At 46.2% G+C, this 17542-nt stretch overlaps 3 protein-coding genes across 7 annotated transcripts in view; 1 reads left to right on the top strand and 2 right to left on the bottom strand.

Annotated features, from left to right (window-relative positions):
- The window catches only part of ATPAF1 (ATP synthase mitochondrial F1 complex assembly factor 1), a 28606-nt gene extending 21045 nt beyond the window's left edge, over window positions 1-7561 (bottom strand). For both annotated transcript variants that reach the window (XM_044914023.1, XM_021683878.1), the window contains exons 1-2: window positions 7217-7561; window positions 4252-4360 (exon numbers count right to left, since the gene is read on the bottom strand). In XM_044914023.1, the coding sequence (XP_044769958.1) occupies window positions 4252-4360; window positions 7217-7536 (429 nt within the window). In that variant the 5' untranslated portion in view covers window positions 7537-7561. The remainder of the gene's footprint in view (window positions 1-4251; window positions 4361-7216) is intronic.
- A 3084-nt stretch (window positions 7562-10645) lies between these two features.
- TEX38 (testis expressed 38) lies at window positions 10646-12041 on the top strand. Its single transcript, XM_021683879.1, has 2 exons — window positions 10646-10698; window positions 11324-12041. The coding sequence occupies exons 1-2, from the start codon at window positions 10662-10664 to the stop codon at window positions 11914-11916; spliced, it is 630 nt and encodes a 209-aa protein (XP_021539554.1). The 5' UTR covers window positions 10646-10661; the 3' UTR covers window positions 11917-12041.
- A 1746-nt stretch (window positions 12042-13787) lies between these two features.
- The window catches only part of EFCAB14 (EF-hand calcium binding domain 14), a 38733-nt gene continuing 34978 nt past the window's right edge, over window positions 13788-17542 (bottom strand). For all 4 annotated transcript variants that reach the window (XM_021684277.1, XM_021684276.1, XM_044914499.1 and 1 more), the window contains one exon: window positions 13788-17209. In XM_021684277.1, coding sequence (XP_021539952.1) covers window positions 17034-17209 — 176 coding nt within the window. In that variant the 3' untranslated portion in view covers window positions 13788-17033. The remainder of the gene's footprint in view (window positions 17210-17542) is intronic.

Genomic DNA, 17542 nt, shown 5'->3' on the forward strand with positions numbered 1-17542 from the left:
TAGACAAAAGTCTGGCATAGAAAAATCTGTTGGATACACCCTTGTCTTTTTGGTCATACCCCTACACAGTGGCAGCATCCTAATGTAGTCTGTCCTTCACAGGTAGACTTTCCAGAAAAAAGAGAATTGATTTCATTTTCATACCATTCACTTTCAGGTGCACTATGAAAACAAAACAAATGAAACCCTCCATTTGCACAGCTGTCTTCACCTTTTATTTTTTTATTTTTTATTTTTTAGATTTTATTTATTTACTTGACAGAGAGAGATAGCGGCAGAGGGAACACAAGCAGGGGGAGCTGGAGAGGGAGAAGCGGGCTGGAGATAGTCGATCTTAGGATGCTGGGATCACGACCTGAGCCGAAGGCAGATGCTTAATGACTGAGCCACCCAGTCACCCCACGACTTCACCTTTTAATCACTAAGCCTGGTATATTCTTTTCCCACAATGTCCCTCCAATCCATTCTTTATTTCCACTTGTACTTATAGAAATAACAAATTTAAGTTCCAAGTATAAGCTTATTGCATTTTAACCGAAGACACTACTTAAGAAACACCATTGTTTTATGATCAGAAAATGATGCCAATTAAATAATAACACAATACTTTCATATCAGATCAATTTTAAGACAATTCTGGAGATGTTAAAATGCAACAAATAAATGTGGGCTTTAGAACCAATGAAATATAGTAATTAAAATTATAGTTGAAAGTATGTGCCAAAAGTCTCAAGAGCACTTAATAAAGTGTTTATTATTATTTTTTAAATTTATTTATTAGAGAGTGAGAGAGAACGCACACACAGGGGAAGTGGCAGAGGGAGAGGGAGAAGCAGACTCTCCGCTGAGCAGGAAGACTGACTTGGGGCTCAACCCCAGGACTTTGGGATCATGACCTGAGCTGAAGGCAGATGCTTTAACTGACTAGCTATCCAGGGCGCCCCTTAATAAAACATTTAAATGGGTACTTTACTACTCCCGTATTGATGCTTTGGAAATCTCTGTGGACATCTTTTCTGTTATCACAACAGTTGACTGGATAAGGACATTCGTATTTATGGGAGGGGAAGCGGTGCCAGGAGCTGCGATCTTGTAAATGAATTCCACATAATAAAGAATTTTCGCTCATCCTGGACAATTTTTCAGTGTCTAGCCAGATGCCCTCATAAGTGAAAAACCTTTTTATAATTATTTGGGTCTAGGGACGCCTGGGTGGCTCAGTCGTTAAGTGTCTGCCTTCGGCTCAGGTCATGATCCCAGGGTCCTGGGATCGAGCCCCACATCGGGCTCTCTGCTCAGTGGGGAGCCTGCTTCTCCCTCTCCCACTCCCCCTGCTTGTGTTCCCTCTCTCGCTGTCTCTCTCTTTCCAATAAATAAATAAAATCTTAAAAATAAATAAATAAGGGCGCCTGGGTGGCTCAGTTGGTTAAGCGATTGCCTTCAGCTCAGGTCATGATCCCAGGGTCCTGGGATCGAGTCCCGCATCGGGCTCCCTGCTCTGCGGGGAGCCTGCTTCTCCCTCTCCCACTCCCCCTGCTTGTGTTCCCTCTCTCGCTGTGTCTCTCTCTGTCAAATAAATAAATAAAATCTTTAAAAAAATAATAATAATAAAATAAATAAATAAATAAATAAAAATAAATAATTATCTGGGTCTAGACTCTGTTTTGCTTTTCCTTCCTTTCTTTTTTTTTTTTTAAAGATTTTATTTATTTATTTGACACAGAGAGACAGCGAGAGAGGGAACACAAGCAGGGGGAGTGGGAGAGGGAGAAGCAGGCTTCCCGCTGAGCAGGGAGCCCGATGTGGGGCTCGATCCCAGGACCCTGGGATCATGACCTGAGCCGAAGGCAGACACTTAACGACAGGCGTCCCTCTTTCCTTCTTTCTTTTAACATGGCTTTAACAAACACTGAGTTTTCTAGAAATGCAACTAGTATATAACTTAAAAGAAGGCTGCACATTGTGGAATCTCATGAGGATCACTGATAACAATACCGCTCACGGTCTGGAAGTTTTTAAAAGTACTAATACAACACCCCTATACCAGTCAGTATTTGCTGCTTATATATTTATGGTAATTTCACATATAGGTGAGAGACTCTGATGACTGCATTAGTTTTCACAGCATAGTTGTGCTGAAGAACTTATATACTAAAGTTCACTCATAAAAATTTCATTTATATCATTCATTCATTTTAGAAATTTCATTCATATCATCTACTAAATAAGTATTTTATGAAAAAGTTCTTTCCTTGGGACATCTGGGTGGCTCAGTTGGTTTCAGCTCAGGTCATGACCTCATGGGTTGTGAGATTGAGCCCTGCATGAGCTCCACATCAGGGCTCCACTCTCAGTAGGGAGTCTGCTTGAAGATTCTCTCCCTCTGCCCCTCCCTTCATTCTTACATGCACTCAAGCACAGTGCACACTCTCTTCTCTCAAATAAATAAATAAATAAATCTTAAAAAAGTTTTTGGGGTGCCTGGGTGGCTCAGTCAGTTAAGCGTCTGACTTCGGCTCAGGTCATTATCTTGGGGTCCTGGGATCAAGCCCTGTGTCGGGATCCACATTCAGTGGGGAGTCTGTTTTTCCCTCTTCCTCTGCACCTCCCCAGCTCATGCTCTAATAAAATAAATAAATAAATAAATCTTAAAAAAAAGTTCTTTCCTTCATATGACAGCTAGGGCATTATATTGATGCCCCCCCCCCTCCGAAATTATGTCTACTAGTGGGTTACATTGTCTAAATTTCATTTCAGGGTACAAAATGGAGAATTAAAAATATTTTTTACAAAAAGGGGATGTTGGAGGGCTCCTGGGTGGCTTAGTCAGTTAAGCTTCTGACTTCGGCACAGGTCATAATCCCCGAGTCCCGGGATCAAGCCCTGCGTCGGGCTCCCTGTTCAGCAGGGAGTCTGCTTCTCCCTCTGCCCCTCATTCCGCTCTTGTGCTCTCTTTCTCTCTCAAATAAATAAATAAAACCTTTAAAAAAAAGGGGGGGAGATGTTGGGTCTCATGTGGTAGGGAGCCAATGACTCAGAGCAAAGAAAAGGCTTTGCGAATAGAGTCATTAGCCCCCTTCTATCTAGCTAGATGAGAAAGACAATAAGTCATTATTTACCCAAGCGTTGTCATAATTTAAGCTCCATCCTGACTTATGTTTGCATCTTGTCATCATGAAGTTGAATTTCTAAGTCTGTTTACAAAAGGGGGCAAAGAGCTTTCCAATGTCATACTTAAAGTTTCTAATATAGTAATATTTCCAAGAGCTACTGATTTGTAACCTTGGCACTATAAATGTTTACTATAGGAAACTACATATGTTAAAATATTTGTAGTAGAGACTTGTTTGTTCACATAAAGTTGTAAACTATGTTTGTCATAGGAGGTTGAATTTGCTCCCCAACCTTGTAATGATTAACCCAATGACTTGCTTTTGTTCTTATGAACTCAAACAGTGATTAAAAGACCAAGTGGATTCTCTTAAAATTTAGAATACCCAAGGCAAAAAAAGTTACTGCCCAAATTAAATAAATATCTTTCATCCTAAACACAATGTAGAATCCCAATTTTCCACTGTATGTTATTTCAGGCCCAAACAGCCCACACATGATTACTGCATATCCTTCCTGGTATTAGCTGCTCCCACTCCAATTTGCTCTGTGTACCACCCTAGGTTAGTATTTTTCAAATCACAGGTTGTGAAATCAATTTACTGGACTGTGGCCAAAGTTTTTTTAAAAGAAAAAAAAGTGCATTGCATGTAGTAAAAATAAGCATTGTTTTGTAAAAACTCTGCTTCAGTTATAATCATACACATGTGTATGTACTGAACTACAGTGTAAAATACATTTCTCACTGTGGATCATGATCAGAAAGTTTGAAAAGCACTGTATTAGATTTCAACATGCTTTTCCCCAGCTTTGATTCTTGTTTAAGGATAAGAGCAGCTTTTAAGCACTTTTTTGTCCCGGATCTCTATAGCCTGCTGCCAGGTATGCTTTGCCTTGACCATTCTACCGCATCCCCCAGGAGCATGGACTGCCTTTTTCATCTCTCTATATCTCTACCATGACCACAGTACTTCGCCAGAAAGAGCAGGATACCATTTATGGATGGAGACTGAGCTGTGTAGAGAGAGGCTACATTCAGTTCATCCAGCTGACCCATCAGTGAGCCCACTCCCAGGTTAGGGCTGGTGGGCTCACCAGCACACTGGTGAGCCAATAACACAAAGAGGGGGCAGGTCTTACCTTCTGTTCTACACATTTGATAAAGTCACCTTGCCTGGAGTGCCCCACCGGCTGCTTCTGAAACTCAATGCGCTTTTCCAGTCGGGATTCAAAAACAGCTGGATCAGACCTGATTAAAGGTAAACCAAAAGTGAAACCACTTGGGACTTTTTGAATTTCGAAATAACAAAGCATCATGTTGCACTTCCAGAGAGAGAGGACACAGGCATTCAAAGGCTGAAGGATTTGCCTATAAATCAAGAAAGTGGAAAAAGAAATCCAGTTATTTAACTACTGTTAATCTTCAAGGGTCCTGTGTAACATGCTATTTCCTAGGGTGATGCAGACCTTGGTCCCACAGGTACTTATACTCTGGGTACTTGGAATTCAAATCCTCAAGATGGGAAGGGGACTCTGAAGTCATCTTGCTTGATCGTCCTTCTCAGGCAGGAATCCAACAGCACTCCCAGTGAGTGTCAAGCTTTTGCTTGAACACATCTAGTTCCTGGACATCTTATTCACCCCACAAAAAGGTTAAACATCTGTTTATTCAGATGCAGGTGATTCAGAGGCTTTAAACCGCATAGTTTGTAGGAAAAGATTTAGCACCTGAGTTTCTCCCTGACTCTCTCTCCAAAGAACTTGCTCCTGTAGACGAAACATCAGAACCTGTCCTTTATGTCAAAATGAGCTGGTCTTCAGGCCTGAAGTCCAGGTTGGGGCTGTCATCCTTGTTAAGAATTCTTCAGGCTGTGTAGCCAACGATGTGATATTTGGCATCGTACACTTTGATGAAGACATCATACAGGGATTACAGCTCCTGGGCCATGAGACCTGTAGTGTCACAGGTGTGGTCTGCAGGATTCAAGGACATCCTGATCACTTCTCTGGTGGAGTGCTTCCTGATCAAGACATTGTACGGGGCCCCTCTTTCATAAAACTCAGTTCCGGAGGAGACATTAAACACTACTCCCTTCATGCTATTACATGGGCAGATCTTCTTCCTCCCCTCCATAGCAGGCCAGTAACTCAGTGCGGAGTCATTCCAGGGGGCCTGTCCTGTGGGGTGTGGCACCTGCTGGGGCTGCAAATGCCAGGACCAGGGTTAGTGCTGCAAGCATCCACAGTCACACCTGCGCCTGCCATGCTGAGTGGATAGAGTGAGAGGCGGCCTAGGCATTGGAGTCTGTGCATTCCCACTTTGGACATCTTTCATTATTAAAACATTCTGAGCCTAAATCTATCCATCTATATCTTTCACACTCAGGAACAAGAAAAAATGTCTAATCCCTTTTATTTGAGTACTTGGAAATTGCTATTATGTCACCCCCTAAAGTTTTCTGTAAGTTGAATTTCCTTAGTTCTTTTGGCCCCTCTTCATATGTGATTTGTGAGTATTTCCTCACTATAAACCTGCTCTCTGGACACCCTCCAGTTTGTCCACATTCTAGATATAGTAGGCCTGCAGCTAGATCAAATACTCCCAATTCACCAATGCAAAGTGTGATGCAAAAATCTAGATACTAGGCTGAAGGAGTCAAGAGGGCACACAGCCTTGTCCTGCTATTGGCTCACATCAAACTTGTGTCTGGTGCTCCAAGGGCCTAGGTTTTAGTGAATATAGAGAGACTGACAGATGCTACAGCATGAAAACCTTGTGTGGAACACTAAGGAATATGGAGATTATCTAGAGTCAGTGAGGGTGCTTTGGAACGCTCACTCTTTGAGACAGCAGTATGTGTAAATATTGATGGGAATGAGCTGGTGGGGAAGGAGAGTAAAACCAGCCATTAGTTGGTTCATGAATAAGAATGAATGGCAACTGTAAAGTATTCAGAGTATACGCAGACAGCTCTCCTAAGATGCTGCCTGTGAAAGGGATCCATGAGAAAAGGCTGGAGGGGAATGTAGGTCAAGGAAAGGTTTTAAAGAAGAGAAATCCTTGAGTATATTTGAACGCTGCTGGAAAAAGGGCAAAAAATACTCATTCCTTTATTCTGTCAGTTTTTTCAAAAAGGGAAGAAAGATCACCACAGCAGCAGTGAGATGGACTGGGGTGGAAGTGGGGAAGACTAGCTAGAGGATGACTGCAAGAGTCCAGAAGATGCTGGAGGAGGACATTAAGGTCATGGAAGTGGAGATGAGACAGAACTCAAAGAAGTAACAGTATGCAGTTTTTGGTTACCCTTCTAAGACAACTGCCTGCCTACCCTGCCAGACTCTCTCCCAAGCCCCTCTAATTTTCACCTTTCATCTCCTTCAGCTCTTTCCACTTTAACTCTTCAGACCCTCCCTTGGTCCCCTTGCACCCACCTCAAGCCTCTTATCTCCAAGTCCTTTTATCTGGAAGCTGAGGGGTAGTGTTAGGAGCCCTGGATCCCAAATCAGATGAATCCCAACCAGCTGTGTGACCTCTGGCAGGTCGCCGCCGCTCTCTGATTCTGTTTCCTCCTCTTAATGACAGGGTTGGTTCAACGGATGATCCATCTGTGACTCCATTAGTCTTTGATGTCCTGCTCCCTCCCCCAACCTCCTTTCCTTGTAGTCAGGGCTATAGCTAGAAGCCTAGGAACCCGAGCTCTAGGCCAGGCCTCAGTGACTCAATATGTGACCTTGAGCAAGTCAAGTCCCTTCTCTGGAAGGCTCTATGTTCCCGTTTCTGTAATCAGGGCAGGTCTGTTGGAACCGTCTACTTCATCAGGGCCGACACAGGATTCCACCTCAGCGTTTTGAGAACTAGAGCACAAGGAAAGACAACTTGGGGGAAGAGGCAGGACTTTGCAGACACTCATTTCTGAGACTAGCTGTGTGATGTTAGCAAGTCACCTTGCTTCTCTGAGCCCACAGACACATCATCTACAGAGTGCGGAGAGCAACCGGGCCCCACGTCGCGGGGTTGTTCTAAGCACTGAAGGCGTCGGATCCACCAGAAACGTGGGCCGCGCGCCCCCCTCCCCGCCCACCGCCGGTCGGCCGGGATCCGCACCTGCGCAGCTGCTGGATCTTGTCCCGGTAGCGGTCGTAGAAGGGGTTGGCCTCGAGCTCGGCCCCGACCCCGCTGCCGTCGGCGCCCCCCGCGGGCCCGCCAGAGCCGCGGCGCACCGGGAACACGCGCAGCTGCGCGGGGGACACGAGCCCCAGGCCTAGGGCGCGGCTGCGCACGGCGCACAGTCCCCGGTACAAACCGGCCACCTGCAACACGGCCGGTCCCGTGCCACCCGCCGCCGCCGCCACGGCAGCCATGGCCGCCCCCTCCTCCTCCTCCGGCGCGTCGGCCTCAGCCCGCGGCCCGCGCGCCTGCTCCATCGCGCTCTGGGTCCGCTGCGCCCCGGCTCCGGCACCGAGGTTCCGCGCGCGGAAGGTTCCGGGCTCTGGGGAAGGCGAGGCGGGGCGGGTAGGAGGGGGGCTCGCGGCTCGGCCGCGGAGCCGCGCGTTCGGCCGCTCGCCCGGCCCCTCGGGGTGCCGCGGCCCGTCTCCTTCCCCGAGCCTGCCCGGCTCCACGCCTTCCCGCTCGGGCCCAGCAGCCTCTGCGCTCCGTCTCCTCCACTCCCTCTGCTTCCTGACATCCACCTTGAACTCCAGCCAAACCTCCTCTCCAAAGAGACACCTGGGTCTGTCCTAACAAGTCTTGATTTTGGCTGTTTTTGATCCTTGTAATGCTCTACCACCATCTTCTTCATCCCCTTGAACCAAGCGGGAATTACTGGGGTCAGACACAGTGACATCTACATCTCTGTGTCTCACCTTCTCCCACCATAGAGGGCCAGCCCTGAGGCAAGCCCACTACAATGGCATGATCAGTTTGCCTTCGTGGAAGTCCTTCCTGTCTGGGTCTTACGTGGTAGAAACCCCTCGTGAATGGTGGACTCCTCTGGGGTAGGGTCAGAGCCTTCAACTCTTCTCAGTACAGCCTGCACTCATGGGGGTTGGTCCTAGGCCCTGGCCTGTGCTAGAAGTAGTGTGGTGGACTCGGAGATTAGTAAGTCCTTCGACTGTGCTGACCTATACCTGCCTCAGGATCCTTGCACTGGCTGATGATCCCTCTGCTTGGATCTGCATGTGGCGGCCTCCTCATCATTTATGGCTCAGTTCATAAGTCGGCACCTCAAAGGAACTTTTCTTGATGCATGCTATCCGTTTATATTCTTTATCCCGTTACCTTATTTTATTTTCTTCATAGCAGTTATGACTATTCTTAGGTATTTATTTCCTTGTTTACTAATTCATGGATCTTACATTCTAGTGGGATGAGAGATAACAAACAGTTGACCCTTGAACAACACTGGTTTCAATTGCGCAGGTCCACTTACACGTGGATTTTTTACAACACTGTTAATGTGTTTTCTCTTATGATTTCCTTAACATTTTTCTTTTCTCTAGCTTACTTAATTTGTAAGAATACGGTATATGGGGGCGCCTGGGTGGCTCAGTTGGTCAAGCGTCTGACTCTTAGTTTTGGCTCAGGTCATGATCTCAGGGTCCTGGGATTGAGCCCCTGTCGGACTCCATGCTCAGCACGGAGTCTGAGTCTCTCTTCCTCTGCCCCTCTCCCCCCTCTTGTGTGCACGCACTCTCTCAATAAATCTAAAAAATATATAATAATTTATATATGCATAGTATGTGGGGTTTTTTTTAAAAGATTTTATTTATTTCTTTGACAGAGAGTGCACGCAAGCACAAGCAGGCAGAGTGTCAGGCAGAAGCAGGCTTCCAGCTGAGCAGAGAGCCTGACACGGGGCTCGATCCCAATGACCCGAGCCAAAGGCAGACGCTTAACCGACTGAGTCACCCAGGCGCCCGCATAATATGTGTTAATCAACAATTTCTGTTATTGGTAAGGTTGCTGGTCAACAATAGGCTATTAGTAGTTAAGTTTGAGGGAGTCAAAAGTTGCAGATGGATTTTCACCTGTGCAGGGGTCATAGTCCCTAATCTCCATGTTGTTCCAGGGTCGATTGTAATGTTATGTGAGGATATATGCTATGCAGAAAAACGGAGCAGGCTAAGAGAGAGATACGGGGACCCTTGAGCAGAATGCCGATGGAAATGAGGGAATCATCTGTCTGGGTATCTGGGAGAAGGGCCGTCCAGATTGAGGGAACAGGGAGTACAAAGGCCTTGATACAGGAGCATGCTTGCCCTACCTGTGGACAAATGAGATAGGAGAGCGAGTGTAAGGGGAACCTGGAGGGAAATCTGAGCTGAATAGTGTCCCCAGTCACACATCGGTGGGGGGTGGGGTTATAAAGGGGGAAGTAATTAAATGGCGCCAGTAGCTGAGCTAGGCCCAGGGGTACAACCTCAGGGAGGCAGACTTGGGCTTCATTAGGGAAGGGCTTTCTAACTGAGCTGCCCCAGGAGGTGTGGCACGTCACACTCAGGTGAGTCCTGCGGCGCTGGCTGCTGGGTGGGGGACATCTACCCCCAGGGCTCAAGCATCTGACTGGAGCTGGACCACACAACTGTCTAGGTCCCTTCAAACTGGACATGATGGGATTTGGGGAAGCCAACAGAAACAACTGTCACGGAGTCAGGGGAACTGAACTGGGCCTTGAAGGATAAGTAGCTGTTCAGTCCAGGGAAGTGGGAAGGGCACTCCTAGGTGGAGGAGCAGTGTGAGCAAAACTCTAGAGATGTGAATAGGCTGGGTCTGTTCCAGAGTCTGGCCTGGTCAGAGGGCAAGGTGTGTGAAGGATACGGAGGACGGTGAGGCTGGAAAGAGAGGTAGGGCTGGATGGTGGGGCACTCCTACAGGGCCTGATGCCCAGGAAACACTTGCTAACACTTGTTAGTTAGAAAGGTTATAGAAGTCTTGAGGGTGGGGCGCCTGGGTGGCTCAGTCAGTTAAGTGTTTGCCTTTGGTTCAGGTCATGATCCCAGGGTCCTGGGATGGAGCCCCGCATCAGGCTCCCTGCTTAGCGGGGAGTCTGCTTCTCCCTCTGCCTGCCACCCCCGCCCCCCGCAGCTTGTGCTCTCTCTCTCTTTCAAATAAATAAAACCTTAAAAAAAAAGGTCTTGAAGGCAAGGCTGCCCAAAGCTGTGTATGCTCCCTGCCCCACTCCTCCCTGGCAACAGGTATCCATCAACTGTTTCTTGAAGCCCAGAAACATGGATAGACCCCTGGGACACCTGGGGGCTTCTCTGTGGGTTTACCATAAGAGGTGGGGGGCAGACAATTCAGTGGGTGGGTCAGTCCCTGGCAGCAGAGACACACACTAGGCCTACGAGATACCATTGGATAGAGTCCCTTCCTTCCATCAACCCAAGACTTCACAAGCACTGCCTCTAGAATGTTTAATGCTCAGAACCCAGTGACCTCACCTTTAGGGAACAATGGGACTAAGCATTCCAGGGCCTTCTATTGGCTGGGCAGACGGGTAGGTGAGCTCCCTCTCCCCAGAGCCATCAGCTGGGGACCAAGGCTTGACCTTATGGATTCCCAGCAGGAGGACCTGAGCCTCCCTGGTGGTAAATGCCCTTCCAGTCCCTGCCTCTTGCCTTGTGCCCTTAGTGTGGGGCAGACACTCAGGGAAGACTTTTTACGTGGATGGGTGGTGGCCTGTATGGAGGAGTGCTAAGCAGTTAGGCTATACTTTCCTCTAGAAAACTAGGGATTGGGGGCAGAGATGTTTCTCTGCTGAACCAGAGAGGGGTACAATGAATACCCTAGGACCATGACAGCTGAATGGATAAGGGGTATGGTGGAATGGGATGGGACACTGGTGTCCCCGTCCCCTATAAACTTACTTCCTTGATGGGTTTTGCCTTTAGTAAGGCTTCTCAATCAGATGGATTGGATGGGTCCAGGGTTGGGAACAAGAGGCTTGACCAAGTCTGGGCAGGTCATGGCCCCTCTAGACCTAGCTTTCCTGATCTGTAAAGGGCTAAAGGTGGCCTCTTAAGCTCCCTGGAAATCTAGCATTGACTGAATAAGAGATTGATGAGGCAAGTCAATGAGGAGGGAAGGGGGAATGGAGAAAGTAGTTAAGAGGATGGGATAATTGATGAATGGGATAGGGAGAGGAATGAGAAATAGCTCAGGCCCCAAGTTAGAGCTATCAACCAGCTTGCCTCTTTTTCTTTCTTGCCTCAGTGTGGGTCTCACTGTATTTCGGATTCCTGGGGCTGTGTTCTGTGGTAACCGGCGGCTGCATTCTCTTTCTGCACTGGAGGAAGAACTTGCGGCGGGAAGAGCGTGCCCAGGAGTGGGTGGAGGTGATGAGGGCCGCCACGTTCACCTACAGCCCGCTGTTGTACTGGATTAACAAGCGTCGGCATTATGGCATGAACACAGCCATCAACACGGGCCCTCCCCCTGCTGTCACCAAGACCGAGACTGAGGTCCAGAATGCAGATCCTCTATGGAATTTGGACATACCGGCGGGCAGGAACTCTGCCGCCCAAGACAGCAGCCCCAAGGTGGAGGCCCCTGCCCCGCTACGACCTCCGCGGCAGCCCCTACCTTCGCCAATGCTGCGGTCCCACACCAGCTCCCCAGTCCCAGTTCCCGTCTTCCAGGAGGTGCCCTTTGCCCTTTCCCTGTGCAACCTGCCCCCAGTGCTGAACCACTCAGTCTCCTACCCTTTGGACACTTGTCCTGAAAGGAACGTCCACTTCCATTCCCTCCCCACTATGGCCCATGGAGACCGCTGCTTCAGTGCCAAGCCTTTTGCTTCAGAATTATAGTTTCCTCTCACTGAGGGTGGGAGCTGGAGGTATCAGGGGCAGAGCAGGAAAATGGAGCTAACCCCAGGAAGGTGGTACTGACACAGAGGCCAGAGCCCATCTGGATGTCACATTATGAAAGACTGAGAAAAAGCCCAAGGCTCCCTTGTGTCTCATTTGTCATTAGGAGGGCAATGTCCTTCCCGTTTGATGGGGGCACTTTGCAAAAAGAGCTGAAGGTCATAAATGGGAACCAGAGAGTTGGCTGTGGGGAGACACAGAGAATCAGTAAACATGAGCTCAACATCCCTCTATTCAGTATTTTAAGACCAAAAACGCATGCTAGACCATGGGCCAGGTACCCAGTGGCACTGCTGTTCTGTGGGACATTTAGCACAGCTGCCACAAGAGTGAGAGCTGTTGGGGGTGCGTGAGCCATGGCAATTCACAGTGACTGTGTCACATGCAAAACAAGTCATTGTGAGATCCGTGAGCCACACTGCATTGCTGGCTGAATTGCATTCTTTATTAATATTGATGATGCAGAGTTCTTTTATGGTCGTCTCTACATTATGTCTAATACAAGAAAACTGCCAAATGGACCTCACAATCCTCCACTTATAAATGAGGAGACAGGTTCCAAGGGCATATTGTTTTTATACTGCAGAGCTAGGTCTCAAATTTACATCTGCCTGGCATCAAAGTTCTTGGTCTTCTCAGCATACACCATGGTGTCCTTTCCCTAATGATAAATCTTGTTAGAAAACACTTGGCAAATGTTTGTGTTTGTGTGTGCACGTGCATGTCTGCAGGGCATAATTAACTTGGTCCATGAATTGGCTTAGGAGGAGGGCAGGTCATTGAACCCTCTAAAATTACACAGAAAATTAATTTTTTTAAATCTTTATCAAAGGGATCCATGGACCTTCCAAAAGTTAATACCCATTATAGGGGATATTTTTGTGCATTTTGGAAACAATCCTAAAAGGAGAGAATACTGGCTTTTGGTCCCACTCTGAAGATAAGAAAGCCCAGGGGTGCCTGGGTGGCTCAGTTTGTTAAGCCTGCCTTCAGCTCAGGTCATGATCCTGGAGTCCTGGTATTGAGCCCAGAGTCCCTGCTGATCAGGGAACCTGCTTCTCCATCTGTCTCTGCTGCTCCCCCTGCTTGTGCTCTCTCTCAAATAAATAAAATCTTAAAAAAAAAGAAAGCCCAGTTCCACCCCGGGATATAAATTTTCCCCTTCACTTTGGGAATGAGGAAATAATCTGACCATATTTGTAAATGAGCTAAGCTTTATGTCTTCCCTGAAGGGAAAGGCCACCCAGATCGTGTATGTTTGCTTATGTGTGTATAATCCTAGAACCCTAGCAAACGTGTAATTTTTCTCATTTTTTTTTTTTCTGTGTGTGAAAAAGCCCCAGCCCCTATATGACCTTTCTCTTGGAATGGGTTTCACCCCCCACCCCCTGTATAAAAAGGCAGTGGAACATTCCTTGTCAACACGCTCTTCCACTGAATCTTAAAAAAAAACTCCAAGAACCAAAAAAACAACAAAAAAAAACCCAACTAACCGACCAAACCAAAAAAACCCCCAAACGCAAAACACCAATGGAGACCCAAGTGGAGCTTGGCTGATACAGAGAGGGGAAGGGACTCCCTCTCCCCTTACCACCCCCCACAACCCTGCAGATGCCCAAGCAGCAGCCTTCACTTTTTCAGGCTAGATACTGCAGTTCTTAAGGCAGATTCTTCACCATCTGTTAGTTCTTGCTTTCAAAAGGAGAAAGGAGTCTATACAAATAGGGATCAAAGCAGATTTTTGTTTTCTTAGTAACTGAAGGTATGGCGGGGGAGGGGGGAACCTTTAATCACAGACACTGGGAGAAAAAGGAAGTATTTTATTTAGATAAATTAAAATAGCTGTATTACTGATATGAAGTAAGCAAAGCTCAAGTCAGAGACCTTGAATTCACTCTCCAAACAGAACCAAAATTGCTCATACATTACCAAAATAGCTCCACTAAAGCAAAGTAGATTTACATTTCTTAATATGAGAAAACAACAAGGTAGGTTAGGTTCGTATAACAAACAATACACACTCTATAAAGTCTCAGGAATACCCAAATGTGTTCTGGTTTGGATATGAAAGAAGGGACCACATCTAGCTGGTGTTGGTAAGTAAGCCAATGAGGTGTGTAGCAAACAAAAGCTGTCACTAAAAACAACTCAACAGCAGGCCATTATGAGTATGAGCCCATCACACTCAAAGTCTTCAACTGTGACCGCAAGACCAGCAGTGGGAAGTGGGGGCAACGGAGTTGCGTCCAGCAAAGCAACATAAAGTGAGGAAACACCACTGGCAGGAAAAGTAGCCAGCAGCAGGTGAAGGGTGTACTGTCCTAGGTGCCAGGTCCCTCTCTGCCCTTAAGAGGACATTACCCTTATCCCTAAGCCAGGTTCTCTATTCCTTTGATTCTTCTCTTCCTAGAACACCTTTTTGGTCCTCTGATTTATAGGGAGGCTCTTGAAGTAAACATTATCCCAGACAGTACAGGCAAAAGAAAAGAAGGACCGAGCAGCTGTGCTTTGGGTCACTTAAGAAAGCCTCAGCAGAAGCTGCCAGGGGGAAAAGGTGAAAGTATTTGAAACAAACAGCAAAACCCAATCTTCCTCTCAGAGCTGAGATAGGAGGCAAGGAGGCTTGAGTACAGCTCAAAAGTCACAGGTTGGGGAAGTTCAGACAACTTTCAAATAAAACTCCCAAATAAACACCGAAGAATAGGCTCATCAAACTCTTAAGCCAATGAATCTCCTCAACCTGATGCCCTCGTTCTGCCTGGAAGCTAGGGCAGCAGCACGGCAAGGGTAGTCAGTCTGAGAGTGTGGCCAGAAGACCTCTGCCTGATGTGACAGCAATTGGTACGGTCCAGCTAGCTCCAGGATGATGCGAACCAGCTGAGCTCGAGGTGGGACAAACAGGTGAGAAACTGAAAAACAAAACTGCCTTCTCCAGGTGTAGCTATCTGATACAAAAGAAAAGTACAGACAACAAAGACTTAAGCGGTCCTCAGAGTATCTGCCTATGAATTAAGAATTTGAAACTAAAATGGACAAGCTACATTACCCTCAAGTATATTTCATATAAATCAGTTCTCAAAAAAATACCTTCCAGGTACAGACATACTATTTATGGTACAGTATATACAAATATAGCAGTATAGTTCAATTTATTGCTAGAATTTTATTTGGTTGTTACAAAATCTATAAGGGTATATATATTTAAAAAGGGGGGAGGTGCAAGGAAGGCAGCCAGAAGAAAAAGAGTGGTCTTCAAGTTACCTAAAATGCCAGGCTAACTTTATGCTATATTTTAACCTTTCCAAGAAAGAGAAATAGCTCAGGTAGGCAAAAAAATGTTTTTTTTTTTTTAAAAAAAGAGAAGCACAAGCCAAATGAGGTAAGCAGACACATTCATGGGAAAAGACTTCATCTTGCTTTAACTAAATGTTAATACTTTCAGAAAAAAAATCAAAGTTAGCCAACACTAAACTGAACACTACATAAAGAAAAAAACCAGCCCTTAAATGTTTAAAGGTGCTCGATGGCATCCCTGGGTAACAGGGGAACTTGGATGAAGTGAAAATGGAAACGAGCTCTACTAAAGTCTGTGCCATGAAAGCTCTAGTTTCTCCCTGACTTGGCCTATATATAGAACAGTTAAGTTCCACAACATTCTTCCTTTCGTGTTGCCCAAAGCCTGCGTCTAAGAACAGCACAGCACACACACAGGTGACACAGACGTGTGATTCCTTCCGGTCTGGGGACCTTTTGTACTAGGCCTACGGAAGTATTTAAAGGGAAGAGTAGTACACTTGCTTGTTAAGAGATTTGAAAAACCTTGCTGCCATCGTGTGATGCCCCCCTGCTCCCCAGGCCTACTTGATATGGTTCGGCATCCTCTGGACACAATGCCTCTAGCTACTTCTGAGCTGACACCTGTAAGGGAACCTGATGTGATTTCATGTGCTGCATTTCACAACCCCTTTGGCTTTAGCCCACAGAGGAACATACTACGTTCTTCTTGGTAGGCCTCCAGGTAAAACGTCAAGGAGCTTCCTGGTCACAATGAGGGGCAAAGCTATGCCCTAAAGCCCCTCCTGGGTAGCCGGTGGAGACAGTGAGCTGAGGAGCGCAGCCCTGCCATTCAGAATGGAGCCTGCACCAGAGGCGGCCGCCAGCTACAGCTAAGAGAGGTTTGAGTGGGCGGGTGGGGGAAGATAATCGAGCTCACTCAGTGGGGAAAATGTAGCTCCCCAATGCATAACTGTTTATGCTCATAAACCCTGAAATAGGATTAAAAGTGAAAAAACCCCCAACAAGGCTTCTCTGGTTCACAGGTTGGGATCAGCCGAGGGGACAGGAACAAACAGCCAGAATCTTACTTTTCTGAGCCAGGAGGCAGCACTGTCCTTACAGGGTCACCTCCCCAAATCTATTCCTCCAGCCTCCAAGGCAAACGCCACAGCAGCACCTGAAGGAGGTGCCTTAAGGAGACATGGACACAGCTTCAGCTGTTACCAACATTAGCGATTTTTAATAACAAGTCATTTGTTCACAGCCTGTTTCAAACCATTCTTCCGACTTCCCACAAAATATGCACAATTCTTTCTTTCATTTTAAATATTTACAAACAGAAAAGGTCTAGCTTTTAAAAGAAAGACATTTTCTGAGTCTGTATAAAGTGCAGCTAATTTAAGGCAAATTTATGTGAAATATAAAAGGTGGCTTATTCTCTCTATATACACACTTTCCAGTTTTAAAAGATAAGGTTTCCTTCCCTAAAAAAAAAAGGAAAGAGAAAAAAAAAGAGGGCTTGACTTTTTTCCTGGCAATTTTGAAATTAAGATCTTACTGGTTGTAGGAAATCATAGATTTCTAAATATCATATAGGTAACATGGCCTTCTTTTTTAAAAAAATAACTTTTCTTTATAGCTTTTTCAAACAAGTTAAAAGGTGGCAATGTGTCTGCTACAGTAGTTTGGAGGACTGGAGGATCGATGGGCTGTTTGTGTTAGGTGAGTAGGTATTAGGTAGTCCTGGGTATATACCCATTTCTAAAATATGCCTGATGAGGCTAGACACCTAAAGCTACCCTTAGCTCCAGGAAAGAGTATCTTCCATCGCCATCAGAATCAAATGCTCTCAAAGTCTCTAGTTCTGGCACAGCAGAACCTAAGGAGTTCCAGATTTCCTGGTAGGTCAGTTTCCCATCCATGTCCTGGCCAGTCTTGTGGAATAAATCCTGAAGATCTGTTAAAAAGGAATTACAAAAAAATGAGTATGTCTATACATATAGCTAAATTTACTCAACAGTTTAAAAAGGAGCCTCAGCTGAATGCAAAGTACTAAAAGCTATTTTGCGGACTCTGTTTCCAAAAGGTAAGGCTTACTATCTCACTAAATCAGAAAGACCAATTCTTTACCCTTTAAGAATGAGAGAAACACTGGCACTATCCTTCCAAAACAGAAGCAGCGACAGATGATCACAGAGAAATGAATGGGCTGGCATTCTCTCTGTCCAAGGCTTTCCTTTTAGATTTACCAGATTCTATTCTTATGTTGAATGGGTAAAAAGGACTGGAG

This window comes from Neomonachus schauinslandi, chromosome 4 (assembly GCF_002201575.2).
Source record: "Neomonachus schauinslandi chromosome 4, ASM220157v2, whole genome shotgun sequence".
Lineage (NCBI taxonomy): Eukaryota > Metazoa > Chordata > Mammalia > Carnivora > Phocidae > Neomonachus > Neomonachus schauinslandi.